This window comes from Microcaecilia unicolor, chromosome 2 (assembly GCF_901765095.1).
Source record: "Microcaecilia unicolor chromosome 2, aMicUni1.1, whole genome shotgun sequence".
In the NCBI taxonomy this organism is placed as follows: domain Eukaryota; kingdom Metazoa; phylum Chordata; class Amphibia; order Gymnophiona; family Siphonopidae; genus Microcaecilia; species Microcaecilia unicolor.
Window position 1 is genome coordinate 632,760,648 of NC_044032.1, and position 19,102 is coordinate 632,779,749.

At 45.5% G+C, this 19,102-nt stretch overlaps 1 protein-coding gene across 1 annotated transcript in view; it reads left to right on the forward strand.

Moving 5' to 3' along the window:
- The window catches only part of SLC7A11 (solute carrier family 7 member 11), a 205,363-nt gene that overhangs the window by 24,502 nt on the left and 161,759 nt on the right, over nt 1–19,102 (forward strand). The window contains exon 2 of the mRNA XM_030191730.1: nt 17,579–17,705. Within this exon, the coding sequence (XP_030047590.1) occupies nt 17,579–17,705 (127 nt within the window). The remainder of the gene's footprint in view (nt 1–17,578; nt 17,706–19,102) is intronic.

The window sequence follows — 19,102 nt, forward strand, 5'->3', positions numbered from 1 at the left end:
ACTATCATATTTCTTCAACTGAAAACCAAAAGTATTTTGAATCATCTGCAATTTGTACAACAGTTTGGCACTCAACCCAACATAAAGGGAATTACGATAGTCCAAGTGAGGCAAGACCATCATCAGGACCAGTACTGAAAAATGTGATTCAGAAAAAATAGGGCCTAAGCAGTGCCTGTTTTTTTTTTTAATGACTAACGTTTAACAACCTATATGAAATTGACCACACAGGACACGTGGAGGGGCATAATCGAAAGGGGTGCCCAAGTTTTCCTGAGGACGTCCTCGCAGGACGGCCCGGCGAAGGGGCGGGGAAACCTGTATTATCGAAACAAGATGGGCGTCCATCTTTTGTTTCGATAATACGGTCGGAGACGCCCAAATCTTGACATTTAGGTCATCCCTAGAGATGGTTGTCCTTAGACTTGGTCATTTCTGATTTTGGGCGATAATGGAAACTAAGGACGCCCATCTCAGAAACGACCAAATGCAAGTCCTTTGGTCGTGGGAGGAGACAGCATTCGTAGTGCACTGGTCCCCCTCACATGCCAGGACCCCAATCGGGCACCCTAGGGGGCACTGCAGTGGACTAACTGATTCACTAACTGACGGAATGGAAAAAGCCCATCCCTTACCGATCCCTTAGCGATTTGGAAAGGAACAGGCATGCATGAAGGAAATCGCATGCAAATGAGCTGCTCACTGTTAGCTCATTTGCACACGATTTCCTTCCTAAGGAGCGGAAGCGAGTACAGAGCAGCCAAGCATTATGCGTGGCTGCTCTGCGCATGCCAGAGACGGCTTCATACATGCAGACAAGCTGCGTGTATAGTAGCTGTCTACAACCTTAGAAAAATAGAAGTCCAGGTGCTCGTCAGGGACGTTTTTTTTTTTTTTTTTAGAGTATGGGTGAAGGATGTCCTTTGCTATGCCTCCATCCCTGCGATGGCAGTTGAGGATATCCAAAATGAGGATGTTTCTATGAGAAGGATATCCATGCCTTTATTATGCCTCTGACATCCCCTTTATTTATTTGGATTTTGGATCACAAGTAGCAGCAGTGGGATTTGAAATGGCCACCTCTGAACTGTAAGACCAGTGCTCTAACCACTAGGTAACTCCTCTCCACTCCCTTGAAATTTGGTGGTCCCTGTGGGGGGGGGGGGGGGGGGGCAGTTCAGGACCTCCAAAATGTTTGAAAAAAGGACGTCCACGCCTTTGCTATGCTTCCGCTGACACAAACATACCTCCCCCCCCAGGGACCTGCATACTCCTGCGATGGACCTGAGTATGAAATTTCAGGCTGGCAAAAGTTTTTAAAGTTGTTTTTTATGGGTGGGAGGTGCTTAGTGACCACTGAGGGAGTCAGGGGAGGTCAGCCCCAATTCCCTCAAGTGGTCATCTGGTCAGTTCGGGCACCTTTTTGAGGCTTGGTTGTAAGAAAAAATGGACCAAGTAAAGTCACCCAAGTGCTCCTCAGGGACGCCCTTCTTTTTTCCATTAACGCTCGAGGACGCCTATCTGTTAGGCAAGCCCCTGTGCCGGCTTCACTACACCTCCGACACGCCCCCAGGAACTTTGGTCGTCCCCGCGACGGGAAGCAGTTGGGGATGCCCAAAATCGGCTTTTGATTATGCCGATTTGGGCGACCCTGAGAGAAGGACGCCCATCTCCCAATTTGTGTCGAAAGATGGGCGCCCTTCTCTTTCGAAAATAAGCCTGATAGTTCTTCCGCCTCTTCCCCATTCTCAGTATCCTCCCTTGAGTCCTTTCACCTTCTAGTAGGTTTTTAGCACTTCCATAGCTTCCTTTTGGCATCTCATGTCCACAGAGGTTGGTGTGCTGTTCAGCTTTTTTTAAATGTAGGAGTGCTTTGGGCTCGAAAGGGTTGGGGTACAGTCAGGGGTGTACTGCTAAATTTTTAACAATGGTCTCTCTCTCCAGGCGTACCCAGCCCTGCAATTTGGGTGGACGGGGGAGAGAACGCATGCCTCTCCTCCCCCTTGTGCGGCCATGCTAGGCATACCTGTGCTGGCAGGGATGCCGAGCTTCACCAGCCAATAAATGGACTGCCACCACTCCCAGCTGCTTGTTTCTGACTCTGAGGAGCAAGCTGGGACTTCTCGCTCGTGCTCAAGAAGCCCCAGCTGGCTGCTCAGAGCTGGAAACAAGGAACGGGGAGCTACAAAGTAGTAAATTTAAAACGAATCAGAGAAAAATTTTCTTCACACAACGCGTAATACAACTCTGGAATTCGTTGCCAGAAAATGTGGTAAAGGCGGTTAGCTTAGCAGAGTTTTAAAAAGGTTTGGATGGCTTCCTAAAGGAAAAGTCCATAGACCATTATTAAATTGGACTTGGGGAAAATATTTCTGGGATAAGCAGCATAAAATGTTTTGTACTTTTTTGGGATCTTGCCAGGTATTTGTGACCTGGATTGGCCACTGTTGGAAACAGGATGCTGGGCTTGATGGACCTTTGGTCTCTCCCAGTATGGCAATAGTGTTGTACTTATGTATTTGGGATTCTGAATGGAATGTTACTACTCTTTGGGGTTCTACATGGAATCTTGTTACTCTTTAGGATTCTAGAATCTTGCTATTGTTTGCAGTTCTACATGGAATGCTGCTACTCTTTGGGTTTCTGCCAGGTACTTGTGACCTGGATTGGCCACTGTTGGAAACAGGATGCTGGGCTTGATGGACCTTTGGTCTGTCCCAGTATGGAAATACTGTTGTACTTATGTATTTGGGATTCTGAATGGAATGTTACTACTCTTTGGGGTTCTACATGGAATCTTGTTACTCTTTAGGATTCTAGAATCTTGCTATTGTTTGCAGTTCTACATGGAATGCTGCTACTCTTTGGGTTTCTGCCAGGTACTTGTGACCTGGATTGGCCACTGTTGGAAACAGGATGCTGGGCTTGATGGACCTTTGGTCTGTCCCAGTATGGCAATACTGTTGTACTTATGTATTTGGGATTCTGAATGGAATGTTACTACTCTTTGGGGTTCTACATGGAATCTTGTTACTCTTTAGGATTCTAGAATCTTGCTATTGTTTGCAGTTCTACATGGAATGCTGCTACTCTTTGGGTTTCTGCCAGGTACTTGTGACCTGGATTGGCCACTGTTGGAAACAGGATGCTGGGCTTGATGGACCTTTGGTCTGTCCCAGTATGGCAATACTGTTGTACTTATGTATTTGGGATTCTGAATGGAATGTTACTACTCTTTGGGGTTCTACATGGAATCTTGTTACTCTTTAGGATTCTAGAATCTTGCTATTGTTTGCAGTTCTACATGGAATGCTGCTACTCTTTGGGATCTTGCCAGGTACTTGTGACCTGGATTGGCCACTGTTGGAAACAGGATGCTGGGCTTGATGGACCTTTGGTCTGTCCCAGTATGGCAATACTGTTGTACTTATGTATTTGGGATTCTGAATGGAATGTTACTACTCTTTGGGGTTCTACATGGAATCTTGTTACTCTTTAGGATTCTAGAATCTTGCTATTGTTTGCAGTTCTACATGGAATGCTGCTACTCTTTGGGTTTTTGCCAGGTACTTGTGACCTGGATTGGCCACTGTTGGAAACAGGATGCTGGGCTTGATGGACCTTTGGTCTGTCCCAGTATGGCAATACTGTTGTACTTATGTATTTGGGATTCTGAATGGAATGTTACTACTCTTTGGGGTTCTACATGGAATCTTGTTACTCTTTAGGATTCTAGAATCTTGCTATTGTTTGCGGTTCTACATGGAATGCTGCTACTCTTTGGGTTTCTGCCAGGTACTTGTGACCTGGATTGGCCACTGTTGGAAACAGGATGCTGGGCTTGATGGACCTTTGGTCTGTCCCAGTATGGCAATACTGTTGTACTTATGTATTTGGGATTCTGAATGGAATGTTACTACTCTTTGGGGTTCTACATGGAATCTTGTTACTCTTTAGGATTCTAGAATCTTGCTATTGTTTGCGGTTCTACATGGAATGCTGCTACTCTTTGGGTTTCTGCCAGGTACTTGTGACCTGGATTGGCCACTGTTGGAAACAGGATGCTGGGCTTGATGGACCTTTGGTCTGTCCCAGTATGGCAATACTGTTGTACTTATGTATTTGGGATTCTGAATGGAATGTTACTACTCTTTGGGGTTCTACATGGAATCTTGTTACTCTTTAGGATTCTAGAATCTTGCTATTGTTTGCAGTTCTACATGGAATGCTGCTACTCTTTGGGTTTCTGCCAGGTACTTGTGACCTGGATTGGCCACTGTTGGAAACAGGATGCTGGGCTTGATGGACCTTTGGTCTGTCCCAGTATGGCAATACTGTTGTACTTATGTATTTGGGATTCTGAATGGAATGTTACTACTCTTTGGGGTTCTACATGGAATCTTGTTACTCTTTAGGATTCTAGAATCTTGCTATTGTTTGCAGTTCTACATGGAATGCTGCTACTCTTTGGGATCTTGCCAGGTACTTGTGACCTGGATTGGCCACTGTTGGAAACAGGATGCTGGGCTTGATGGACCTTTGGTCTGTCCCAGTATGGCAATACTGTTGTACTTATGTATTTGGGATTCTGAATGGAATGTTACTACTCTTTGGGGTTCTACATGGAATCTTGTTACTCTTTAGGATTCTAGAATCTTGCTATTGTTTGCAGTTCTACATGGAATGCTGCTACTCTTTGGGTTTCTGCCAGGTACTTGTGACCTGGATTGGCCACTGTTGGAAACAGGATGCTGGGCTTGATGGACCTTTGGTCTGTCCCAGTATGGCAATACTGTTGTACTTATGTATTTGGGATTCTGAATGGAATGTTACTACTCTTTGGGGTTCTACATGGAATCTTGTTACTCTTTAGGATTCTAGAATCTTGCTATTGTTTGCAGTTCTACATGGAATGCTGCTACTCTTTGGGATCTTGCCAGGTACTTGTGACCTGGATTGGCCACTGTTGGAAACAGGATGCTGGGCTTGATGGACCTTTGGTCTGTCCCAGTATGGCAATACTGTTGTACTTATGTATTTGGGATTCTGAATGGAATGTTACTACTCTTTGGGGTTCTACATGGAATCTTGTTACTCTTTAGGATTCTAGAATCTTGTTATTGTTTGCAGTTCTACATGGAATGCTGCTACTCTTTGGGTTTCTGCCAGGTACTTGTGACCTGGATTGGCCACTGTTGGAAACAGGATGCTGGGCTTGATGGACCTTCGGTCTGTCCCAGTATGGCAATACTGTTGTACTTATGTAGCAGCAGTCTATTTACTTGGCTGGTGAGGCTCAGCATCCCTGCCAGCAAAGTAAAAGAGAATTCAGGAGGGGACCTGAGCCCAAGTAGCCATGGGGGGGGGGGGGGGGGGGGGGGGGGGCGGGAGGGGGCTACTTTAACAACCAGCTCCCAAAATTATCAGATCAATCAGTGGCTCTCTACCCTTCCGGAAATCACTAAAAACCTATCTGTTCAGGCAAGCCTATCCTAATGACCCAAACTAATTCTACTAATCCTACTACCCAGCACATATCCAGAAGACGACGTCAATGACCTTGGCTATCTTTCCAACCAAAATTCCATTTGCTTATCCTGTACCCATCCCTCTCCTGCCTCTTCCACCCTTGCCTACACCTCTCCTACTCCTTTACCCCTCTCCTTCTCTACCTACCTATCACTTTTGTTTTCTCTTCAATATCCTGTAATCCCTATTACTATGTAAGCCGCATTGAGCCTGCTTTGAGTGGGAAAGCGCGGGCTACAAATGTAATGTAATGATAATAAAATAAAGTAATAGTAATAATAATAATAATTGGTGTGTAAATCTTAGCCTCTTCTTTATAGACTTATCTTGCAAGCACTGTGCACGGGGGTGTTATAACTGGCCACTCTGGAAACTGTCTATCTAACGGTAATGTATGTTGTTTAAGGCACGGGGGGGCGTGTAATTCTTAAGATATTAGATCTGTGTGGGCATATCCTGATAAGAGCATGATGTGGGATAAATGAAGTGAATGACTCATTAGTGTAGATGAAAGGCAACACCCTTACTGCCTACACTGGAACCCATCGAAATAGGTTGTTGGTGAAATGTTAAAGCTGATCCTAGCCGTGTAGAAATGAAGTTTATTTTTCCTGCATTTCCAGTAAGAACCATGCACCTAGTTTTCCTTATTGATGTTTGCAAGCCCTGCTTCGGTTAACTCATTATGTGCCCCCAGAAAATGAAGGCTTTATTGTTTGCTGCTATTAATGATTTAGCATCATTTATATGAAGAAACTGCAAAAAAAATGAGCATTTTGGTGATGTCAGGTGTCTGTCGTGACAGAATCTTTTATTTATTTTCCACTGTAATCTTTTTATTCATTTTAAGAAGTTCAGAACCTCTTCAATAATAAACTCAGGTACACAGTCATTAAACAGATATTTTAGAAAACAATACATTACATATTAGATGATGACGGCAGAAAAAGACCTGCATGGTCCATCCAGTCTGCCCAACAAGATAAACTCATATGTGCTACTTTTTCTGTATGCCTTACCTTGATTTGTACCTGTCCTCTTCAGGGCACAGACCATGTAAGTCTGCCCAGCACTATCCCCGCCTCCCAACCACCAGTCCCGCCTCCCACCACCGGCTCTGGCACAGACCGCATAAGTCTGCCCAGCACTATCCCCGCCTCTGCCACCCAATCTCGGCTAAGCTCCTGAGGATCCCTTCCTTCTTCCTTCTCATTACTCATTTAAGATTGAGTAACAATCTATCGGTCCAACCTCTCCCATTTTGGATTGGGACTTCAGAGCTATAAGCTCTTCATACTGTCTTGTGAGGCAAACCCAGTTCCAGCGTTCAATAAGACGCAAATTGGTATAATCTCTCCAAAGATTTACAGTGGTTTTCTAAGCAGGTTCAGGTTCTCTTCAGTTCCTGTCTCATTACTTGATCCTCTATACTCCCTCCTGGATGCTCCACTCTGCTCTAGAGTCAGCTGGTTACTCCATCTTTTTGCCAAGTCTTTCTGGACATCTTTCAGGACTCTCTGCTTAATGTCATTGGGCCCACACTTTGGAATCAGCTTCTGTTACCCAAACGTATAGAACTGTTTCTGTCTAATTTCAAAAAAATCCCTTAAGACTCATCTATTTTTTTTTTTTTTACATTTGTACCCCGCACTTTCCCACTCATGGGAGGCTCAATGCGGCTTACATGGGGCAATGGAGGGTTAAGTGACTTGCCCAGAGTCACAAGGAGCTGCCTGTGCCAGAAGTGGGAATTGAACTCAGTTCCTCAGGACCAAAGTCCACCACCCTAACCACTAGGCCACTCCTCCACTGCTGCTACTATTTGAGATTCTACATGGAATGTTGCTATTCCACTAGCAACATTCCATGTAGAAGTCGGCCCTTGCAGATCACCAATGTGGCCGCGCAGGCTTCTACATGGAATGTTGCTAGTGGAATAGCAACATTCCATGTAGAATCTCCAATAGTATCTATTTTATTTTTGTTACATTTGTACCCCGCGCTTTCCCACTCATGGCAGGCTCAATGCGGCTTATATGGGGCAATGGAGGGTTAAGTGACTTGCCCAGAGTCACAAGGAGCTGCCTGTGCCCGAAGTGGGAATCGAACTCAGTTCCTCAGGACCAAAGTCCACCACCCTAAACACTAGGCCACTCCTCCACTCCATACTACTCCAGAAAGCATTAACTCTTACACTTAGCTCTTGCCTTTGTATTGTGATGTATAAATGGAATTAGATTCTAGGGACCTGGAAATGCAACAGTTGGACAATGTCTTTTATCTATACTTTTCTGTAAGAATAATGGAGTTCTTTTCTAAAATGTGTAATTTTTTTTTTTATTATTGTGCTCCGCTAAGATGGCTTTCCTTAAGTGGACAATCACATTATAGTGAACCTTGAAAAAGTCAAACAAATATCAATCATGAACAAGGATTGCAATCTAATCCAAAAGGTTTCCATGTAACTATTTTAAAGGAAAGGGTAACATTCATCTCAAGAATAGCAATAAGCGTTGTCATTCCTCCATCCAGAATGATTGTACTGTTGCGGCAACAGCAAAGAAGACGATCTAAGGAAATGTTCATTACAATAGATAAAAGAACCAGATGCATAGTAACATAGTAGATGACGGCAGAAAAAGACCTGCATGGTCCATCCAGTCTGCCCAAGACAAACTCATATGTGTATACCTTACCTTGAAATTGTACCTGTCTTTTTCAGGGCACAGACCGTATAATTCTGCCCAGCAGTATTTCCCGCCTCCCAACCACCAGGCCCGCCTCCCATCATCGGCTCTGGTACAGACCGTATAAGTCTGCCCTCCCCTATCCTAGCCTCCCAACCACCAACCCCTCTTCCCCCCACCTGCTCCGCCACCCAATTTCAGCTAAGCTTCTGAGGATCCATTCCTTATAACCAGATGCAGTAGTGAATAAAATCCTTTTTAAATATAAGATTTTCTTTAGATCTGCTTATTTGCTTTTACCACATTGGGGGGTGGGGGCTTTTACTAAGTCACGGTAAAAAAGTGGCCTGCGGTAGTGAAGGTGTGTGTATTGGGCGCATCTACAAAAAATGTTTTTTTTCAAAAAAATGGAACAGGAAAAGGGCATGTGGTAAAAATGAAACCAGCACATGCCCAAAAGTGGCCTGAGCCCTTAATGCCACCCACTGATCTAGTGGCAAAGGCTCATGCGCTACACGTGCGGGGACCGGTTGGCGCACACCATGTGCTGATTCTCGTCCTTAGGTCGTTTTTGAGATGGTCGTCCCCGGTTTTCGGCAATAATGGAAACCGAGGACACCCATCTCAAAAACGACCAAATCCAAGCCATTTGGTCATGGGAGGAGCCAGCATTCATAGTGCACTGATCCCCCTGACATGCCAGGACACCAACCAGGCACCCTAGGGGGCACTGCAGTGGACTTTAGAAAAAGCTCCCAGGTGCATAGCTCCTTTACATTGGGTGCTGAGCCCCCCCAACCCCCCCAACCCCAAACCCACAACTGTACACCACTACCATAGCCCTTAGGGATGAAGGGGGGTACCTACATGTAGGTACAGTGGGTTTGTGGTGGGTGTTGGAGGGCTCCCATTTACCACCACAAGTGTAACAGGTAGGGAGGGATGGGCCTGGGTCCGCCTGCCTGAAGTACATTGCACCCACTACAACTGCTCCAGGTACCTGCATACTGTTGCGATGGACCTGAGTATGGCATTTGAGGCTGGCAAAAAAATATTTTTTTAAGGATTTTTTTTGAGGGTGGGAGGGGGTTAGTGACCAATGGGGGAGTAAGGGGAGGTGATCCCCGATTCCCTCCGGTGTTCATCTGGCCAGTTCGGGCACCTTTTTGATGCTTAGTCATGAAAAAAAATGGACCAAGTAAAGTCGCCCAAGTGTTCGTCAGAGACACCCTTCTTTTTTCCATTATCGGCTGAGGATGCCCATCTCCTAAGCACGCCCCATTCCCGCCTTCGCTACACTGCCGACACGCCCCTGTGAACTTTGGTCATCCCCGCGACGGAAAGCAGTTGAGGGCGCCCAAAATCGACTTTCGATTATGCCGATTTGGGCGACCTTGAGAGAAAGACGCCCGTCTCCCGATTTGTGTCGGAAGATGGGCGCCCTTCTCTTTCGAAAATTCACCTGTAAGTGACCTAAAGTTAAGAGTCAGTTATGCACTTAATCTATAAAATACCGCTCAGAGCTCAACTACACTTGCACGTAAGAGCCAGTATTCTATCACTTAAACGCATAATTGACTCTTAACTTTAGGTGACCGGTTGAATGATGAAGGGGGATAATGTTATACCTCCATTTCTCTAAACAACAAACTAGGCGGGTGTGGAGTCAATGAAGTCCACAATCTTAAACACCAACAACACAAGTGACCCACAATAATGACAAGCAAGTGTATGTGAACTGAAAAGCACGTTATATTTAATGGAAGGAAAAAGCCTCAAGGAGCTCCTGACCAACAGGTCTAAAGAGCTATGGTCGATCAAAATGACCTATACTATGGTCAATATGATATGTTCCTCATCATTGGCTAAAAAACCTTCCTATATCCTTCCATATTTAACTTCAAAAAATGAAAAAAATGTGCAAAGATTAATATTTCCAAACGTGTACCCAGCTCCAAGCTTCAAAGTAATGTAGTTATTAGTTCTACAGGTACATAACGTGCTCAGTTCAGCTCAAAGCTTCAAAATCAAGTACTTAGCTTGAATACAGTTGTCTATCCTGAAAGTCACATAGCTCGGACCGACGGTGGCCAGCGTTTCACTCCAGCTAAATTGAGCAATGCTGCTTCAGGGTCCAAGTGGTAAAAGCTGCAAAAGAGAGAAATATCAGGCATAACTGCATCTATTGATTAAAAATCACATATAAACCACTTTATCCTTACAAAAACGACAGCATGGCCTAGTGGTTAGGGTGGTAGACTTTGGTCCTGAGGAACTGAGTTTGATTCCCACTTCAGGCACAGGCAGCTCCTTGTGACTCTGGGCAAGTCACTTAACCCTCCATTGCCCCATGTAAGCCACATTGAGCCTGCCATGAGTGGGAAAGCGCGGGGTACAAATGTAACAAAAATAAAATAGATACTATTGGAGATTCTACATGGAATGTTGCTATTCCACTAGCAACATTCCATGTAGAAGGTTGCGCAGGCTTCTGTTTCTGTGAGTCTGACGTCCTGTGCAGGACATCAGACTCACAGAAGCAGAAGCCTGCGCGGCCACATTGGTGATCTGCATGGGCCGACTTCTACATGGAATGTTGCTAGTGGAATAGCAACATTTCATGTAGAATCTCAAATAGTAGCAACAGTGAAGGAGACAGTGAAGGAGTGGCCTAGTGGTTAGGGTGGTGGACTTTGGTCCTGAGGAACTGAATTTGATTCCCACTTCAGGCACAGGCAGCTCCTTGTGACTCTGGGCAAGTCACTTAACCCTCCATTTCCCCATGCAAGCCGCATTGAGCCTGCCATGAGTGGGAAAGCGCGGAGTACAAATGTAATAAAAAATAAAATAAACCGCTGTCCGATGACACTGCAAGCCTAAAAAAAACCCGGCGGCTTTATACACCTCTTCGTGACGTCGGACGCCGAGTGTGGACATAACCAATGCACAGTGTTTCAGCCTAGCTGGGAAAGCTGTTTTGGAATGCAGCTAGTAATTTTTGGAATGTGGTGTACCTTTTAGAAGCGATGTTTTGAATGCGCATAATAATCAGTACAGAAAATTGATAAATTCACTAGCTATTCAAGTTACTCAAGTGCATGTATATCTGATGGATCGTCTCGTTAATGGCTGTGTGCAAAGAAAGCTAAATTCCTTTCTGTCCATTGATATTTACTGAAGGGGGGAAAAAAAATCCCGTCCTCTGCAATCTCTCAGCTGTTATTATTGATGTGTCTGCTCCTAATCGAGAGCAGCTGCTGAGCCTCTAGGTAACCCATTCCAATCTAAACAGAGAATTTATGATTCAAGGTTTCTGGTGAGAACTTTCGCAGCTGAAATAAATCTCCCCTTGGAAGGTAAGTGGATGCAGAGAGGAGAAAGAAGTATGTCTTCATGAGATTTTAAGTGTGACTATAGCTTCTTGTTTGACACCATTCGTTCTCGCTCTCACGGGAACGCTAACCTCCTGTAACAGAGCTTCAGCGCCAGTTCAAGATATAGTAAGGAGGTTAGGGATAAACGTAGGAACACATGCAATGATGACAGGTGGAGGGTAATATTTAAGGATGGGCACCCAGATATTTTTCATTTTTTTTTTGGTTGGAAACACGTCATTAACGCCTATGTTTACTAAGGTGCGCTATGGGCACGTTAATGGCTAATGCGCTCATAGAAATGTATAGGTGTGTTAGCGCTTAACGCACCTTAACTTTAAAGGAGCATTAAAAACGCTAATGCACCTTAGTAAACATACCCCTGAGTGCTCACTATCCCCTGATTCTATAAAAATCGCCAAAACTTACGCGCACAAATTTAGGCGTACCTCCGATTTGAATGCACAATTTAATAGAATAATGAGACAATGCCAATAATTGGCTTTTTAACAAACAATTATTGGCACTAATTAGATTTAATTGGGACTAATGCGCGTAAGTTTAGGTGCGGTGCTGAAATAGGAAGGTATTTCAGGGTGTATCAGGGGTGTGGTTTTGAGTTACACAAGTAATTATAGAATACTAGTGGAACCATGCCTGTTTCCTCAACAATGAAATGGGTCGTAGGAAGGCTGTCATGTAAGCTTTTTTTTTCTCTCTCCCCTGCCCTCCCCTCCATGTCCAGCAATTCTTCCCTCCCCTCCCCTCCATGTCCAGCGATTCTCCTCTTCCCTGCCCTCCCATCTGTGTCCCGCGATTTTCTCCTCTACTGTCCTCCCATCCCATCCATGTCCATCAATTCTCCTCTGCCCTGCCTTCCCCTCCCCTCTCCTTCCCTTCCTCCTTCCCACCCCTCCATGTCCAGCAATTCTTCCCTGCCCTCCCCTCCATGTCCAGCGATTCTCCTGTTCCCTGCCCTCCCATCCGTGTCCCGCGATTCTCTCCTCTACTGTCCTCCCATCCCATCCATGTCCATCAATTCTCCTCTGCCCTCTCCTTCCTCCCTCCCTCCCCCCCTCGATGTCCCACGATTTTCTCCTCCCCTCGATTTGTACCTGAACGTTCTCTGGCTGGCTGGCGCTGGCTTCTGTTCCGTTTGTAACATCCTTCCTGACGTCAGCTCGCCTCCAGCGTTCCCTTCCCTCTCAGTGTTCCACCCTCTGACCTCATTACGTCTTGACGCGAGGGCGGGACAGTGAGGGGGAATGGAACGCTGGAGGCTGGCTGACGTCAGGAGATGTTACGAACCCAGGCAGCCAGACATGGAACGTTGGAGGTGCAAATTATTATATAGGATGGGTGCTCTGCGTATACACACAGGCACGGGTATTTGTACCACGTTTTTGTTGGTGCAAATGGCGGTGCATAAATTTACACACGTATAAATCACACCGAACTTGGCACAGCTTATAGAATACCGCTTAAGTGTGGGGGGGGGGGAGGTTGTTGGCGCTGATTTTTTTAGGCAAAATTTATAGAATTTGGCCCTATGCGCACATAGGGAAAGATTCTATATAAGGCACCTAAAAAATCTGCGCAGTAAGCAATTCTGCCTAAGCGTATTCTAGAAACAGTACCTAGATTTAGGTGCGGTATATAGAATATGCTTAGTTGGTATCCCTGCGACTAAAATTATTTGCCTCCATTTATACCAAGAAAACCGTGACATAAATCCCTGCAACTAGATTTACATGTACTGGTCCATATTCTATAACTATACATGTAAATTTGGGAACGCCCATGAAAAGCCCATTTCCCTGCCCATAGCCAAGCCCCTTTTAAACTGCACCCATGAGAATTTAGGTGCAGTTCATTACAGAATATGCTTAGCGAGTTGTGCACGTAAATTCGAATTCTTGCCAATTAGTGCTCATTATCGCTTGTTAAGTGCTGTTATCAATGCTGATTAGATTTTTAAGGGGTCCTTTTACTAAGGTGCACTGAAAATTGGCTTGAGGTAGTGTAAGCGAGGGTTTTGGGCACACGTCGATCCGTTTTTGAGCACGCCTGTAAAAACGGCCTTTTTAAAACATCTTTTCAACAAATGATTAAATATATATGCCTGGTAAAATTATGCAGATGTATTTGGCCACGTGACAGCAATCGATTTTCAAAGAGGATAATCTAGCCAGCTAATTCTTAAAATTAGGCGGAGAGCGTCTTTATACATGTACCCCTTAGATTTTAAGGATGTTCTTGTCAAAACTGGGTTCCAGTGTAGTTTTGAAATCATCTTATTCACAATGCATCTGTGCTCTCAAATTGTCTCAGATACCTGAAATTCACTGTTGATTGTAATGAATTTTTCAACCTACCTTTTCTGATCTCTTCTCAGGATTTACTTATTCTCCCTTGCCCCTGGCTGATCGCTCTTGATTGCCTGTCCTGGAGTCAGAATATCTAGCCAGAGCTAGTTGATGTCTGTCTGTGCTATCCCTTGATGTAGTTCCTTTCCTTTCTCCACTGGCTTTATTATTGTACACCGCTCTGATTGTCCATTGATGGGTGGTATATCAAGTCTCAATCCGGAAGATTCGTAGGTTGCCGGGGATTGCTGGGGTTGATGCTGTAAAGTGGAGGAGTGGCCTAGTGGTTAGGGTGGTGCACTCTGGTCCTGAGGAACTGAGTTCGATTCCCACTTCAGGCAGAGGCAGCTCCTCGTGACTCTGGGCAAATCACTTAACCCTCCATTGCCCCAGCTTGCAAATAAGTACCTGTATATACTATGTAAAACCCACAGAAAGGCAGCATATCAAGTCCCAGTTCCCTTTCCCTATTTCAGATTCTACATGGAATGTTGCTACTATTTGAGATTCTACATGGAATGTTGAGATTCTGTTGCTACTACTTGAGATTCTACATGGAATGTTAATGTTGCTATTCCACTAGCAACATTCCATGTAGAAGCCTGCGCGGCTGCAAGGGCAGGCTTCTACATGGAATGTTGCTAGTGGAGGAGTGGCCTAGTGGTTAGAGTGGTGGACTTTGGTCCTGGGGAACTGGGTTCAATTCCCACTGCAGGCACAGCTCCTTGTGACTCTGGGCAAGTCACTTAACCCTCCATTGCCCCATGTACAAATACAGTGGGGGAAATAAGTATTTGATCCCTTGCTGATTTTGTAAGTTTGCCCACTGACAAAGACATGAGCAGCCCATAATTGAAGGGTAGGTTATTGGTAACAGTGAGAGATAGCACATCACAAATTAAATCCGGAAAATCACATTGTGGAAAGTATATGAATTTATTTGCATTCTGCAGAGGGAAATAAGTATTTGATCCCTCTGGCAAACAAGACCTAATACTTGGTGGCAAAACCCTTGTTGGCAAGCACAGCGGTCAGACGTCTTCTGTAGTTGATGATGAGGTTTGCACACATGTCAGGAGGAATTTTGGTCCACTCCTCTTTGCAGATCATCTCTAAATCATTAAGAGTTCTGGGCTGTCGCTTGGCAACTCGCAGCTTCAGCTCCCTCCATAAGTTTTCAATGGGATTAAGGTCTGGTGACTGGCTAGGCCACTCCATGACCCTAATGTGCTTCTTCCTGAGCCACTCCTTTGTTGCCTTGGCTGTATGTTTTGGGTCATTGTCGTGCTGGAAGACCCAGCCACGACCCATTTTTAAGGCCCTGGCGGAGGGAAGGAGGTTGTCACTCAGAATTGTACGGTACATGGCCCCATCCATTCTCCCATTGATGCGGTGAAGTAGTCCTGTGCCCTTAGCAGAGAAACACCCCCAAAACATAACATTTCCACCTCCATGCTTGACAGTGGGGACGGTGTTCTTTGGGTCATAGGCAGCATTTCTCTTCCTCCAAACACGGCGAGTTGAGTTCATGCCAAAGAGCTCAATTTTTGTCTCATCTGACCACAGCACCTTCTCCCAATCACTCTCGGCATCATCCAGGTGTTCACTGGCAAACTTCAGACGGGCTGTCACATGTGCCTTCCGGAGCAGGGGGACCTTGCGGGCACTGCAGGATTGCAATCCGTTATGTCGTAATGTGTTACCAATGGTTTTCGTGGTGACAGTGGTCCCAGCTGCCTTGAGATCATTGACAAGTTCCCCCCTTGTAGTTGTAGGCTGATTTCTAACCTTCCTCATGATCAAGGATACCCCACGAGGTGAGATTTTGCGTGGAGCCCCAGATCTTTGTCGATTGACAGTCATTTTGTACGTCTTCCATTTTCTTACTATGGCACCAACAGTTGTCTCCTTCTCGCCCAGCGTCTTACTGATGGTTTTGTAGCCCATTCCAGCCTTGTGCAGGTGTATGATCTTGTCCCTGACATCCTTAGACAGCTCCTTGCTCTTGGCCATTTTGTAGAGGTTAGAGTCTGACTGATTCACTGAGTCTGTGGACAGGTGTCTTTCATACAGGTGACCATTGCCGACAGCTGTCTGTCATGCAGGTAACGAGTTGATTTGGAGCATCTACCTGGTCTGTAGGGGCCAGATCTCTTACTGGTTGGTGGGGGATCAAATACTTATTTCCCTCTGCAGAATGCAAATAAATTCATATACTTTCCACAATGTGATTTTCCGGATTTAATTTGTGATGTGCTATCTCTCACTGTTACCAATAACCTACCCTTCAATTATGGGCTGCTCATGTCTTTGTCAGTGGGCAAACTTACAAAATCAGCAAGGGATCAAATACTTATTTCCCCCACTGTAAGTACCTGTATATGTAAGCCGCATTGAGCCTGCCATGAGTGGGAAAGCACGGGGTACAAATGTAACTAAAATAAAGAACAAAAGTACAAGAAGCCATCAGGAACAGAGGTGTCAACTCAAAATTTATTGGACCGACACAGTCCGTGTTTTGGCAAAGCTGCTTGCGTCACAATTTCCAAAGAATGCGTAACAAAAAAATGTTTTTCTAAGCGTTACTCTGCTGTTTTCCGGCTGTTTTATTTATGCGGGTTTGTTATGCAAGTTGCATCCGTGGTTTGTTGGCGTCTTATAGCTTTCTGAGATCTAGCAATCTCTACTGTCTCTTGCATTCTTTGGAAATTGTGACCATTTGCGAGACCACTGACGCAGGCGACTTTGCCGAAACACGGACCGTGCCAGGCCTGTCCAATACATTTTGAGCTGATGTCTCTGTTCCTGAAGGCTCCTTGTGCTTTTGTTCTTTGCATCTGTGTGAGTGTACTTTGGGTTCCCTCTCCTGCAGTGCCTTGGGTTGATGCTGTATCGCTTGTGCATACGCTTAATACAAAATATCAGCAAATGCTCCTTTGGAGGTATCTTACACAATCAAATGCCTTTTAGAGGCACTGGTGAGAAGAAAAGTGCATTTTCTCTCCCAGCATTAGGCGCTGGAATGGCACGTTTGTGGCAGGGGCGTAGCCAGACTTCAGCGGGAGGGAGGTCCAGAGCCCGAGGTGAGGGGGCACATTTTAGCCCCCCCCCCCGGTGCCGCCGACCCCCCCCCCCCGCCATTGTCGACCATGCCGCCGCCACCACCACCAACTTTGCCCCCCCCCCCGCTGACGACCCTCTCGACCCCCTCTCCTGCTGCCAACCCTCCGTCGCCTACCTTTGCTGGCGGGAGACCCCAACCCCCACCAGCCAAGGCCCTCTTCTTCTTGTACGTGCAGGATGTCAGAAACATAAGGAAGCCTTTTGCGAGAAGAAGAGGACCTCGGCTGGCGGGGGACGGTTGGGGTCCCCCGCCAGCAAAGGCAGGCGACGGCGATGGCGGGTTGGCGGCGGGAGGGGGGGTCAAGAGGGTCGTCAGCAGGGGTCCAGGGCCAAATCTACAGGGGCCCAGGCCCTCCCTGGCCCCACGTAGTTACGCCACTGGTTTGTGGTTGTCAAATGCTGGGAGCACAGTGTACATGAAATAAGATGCCATCCTATTGTCTGATTAAAACCAGCTACATATGGTTACTTACCTCAGTCTGGTCTTTCTATCTGTTAGGTGCACTTTGCTATGCGGAACTGGGAACATGCATAAAGAAATCTGGAGGCCATTACATCTACATCCTGGAGGCCTTTGGCCCGTTACCTGCTTTTGTCAGAGTCTGGGTGGAACTCCTTGTAATACGGTAAGCTTTCATTGACACTGCATGTGTATTCCAGATTTGATATACCGCCTTTCTGTAGATACAGTCAAAGCGGTTTACATATGCTGTTTTTGCAGGTACTTTTCTGTCTCTTTTTCTTTTTGGAGGGTTTTTATGATATTTTAATAATTGTTAAGACTATTGATACTAAAGACTTATTATGTCTTATTATGATAGGCCTCATAGACCTACCAACCAGAAACACATCCGAATCATCACGGACATATCTAAATCTCCACTACCCAAGCTGCAAAGGACTTCAATACAAATCAATCTACGCACCCAGTTTCTCCTATATAAGCACACAATTAAGGAGCGCATTACCGAAAGCTGTGAAAACATCATATGGCCATTTAAACTTCTGGAAATCACTAAAAACCAACTTGTTTCAAAAGGCATACCCTACCGATCCAACTTAAATGCCCCAACCCTGCAACACATCAAAACCTAAGTACGCAATGGTCATTACACAACCCTTCCGCCTTATGATACCCCAATAAGACTGTTCCACGAGAACCTATCCCACCACAATATCATTTTGTATTTTATTTATTTTTGTTACATTTGTACCCCGCGCTTTCCCACTCATGGCAGGCTCAATGCGGCTTACCCTAACCACTAGGCACTCCTCCACTGTTGCTACTATTTGAGATTCTACATGGAATTTTGCTATTCCACTAGCAACATTCCATGTAGAAGTCGGCCCTTGCAGATCACCAATGTGGCTGCGCAGGCTTCTGCTTCTGTGAGTCTGACGTCCGTACGTGCAGGACGTCAGACTCACAGAAGCCTGCGCAGCCTTCTACATGGAATGTTGCTAGTGGAATAGCAACATTCTATGTATAATCTCCAATAGTATCTATTTTATTTTTGTTACATTTGTACCCTGCACTTTCCCACTCATGGCAGGCTCAATGCGGCTTACATGGGGCAATGGAGGGTTAAGTGACTTGCCCAGAGTCACAAGGAGCTGCCTGTGCCTGAAGTGGGAATCAAACTCAGTTCCCCAGGACCAAAGTCCACCACCCTAACCACTAAGCCACTTTTGTGCACACTGGAGTCTGCGAACGCCTCTCCGGTACTATTGTAAGCCACATTGAGCCTGCAAATAGGTGGGAAAATGTGGAATACAAATGTATCAAACAAACAAATAAATAAATAAATAAATAAATAAAAGGCTCATATTCTAAGCTTAGTCGTACTTGGGGGCAATGGGCATCAAAACCCTTCAGACACTGAGGAAAAATGATTGCAGGAAGATCTTAGGAAACTGGAAGACCTGGGCATCCAAATGGCAGATGAAACTTAATGTAGACAAATGCAATGTGATGCATCTTGGGAAGCATAATCCGAATCATAGTTACCAGCTGCTAGGGTCC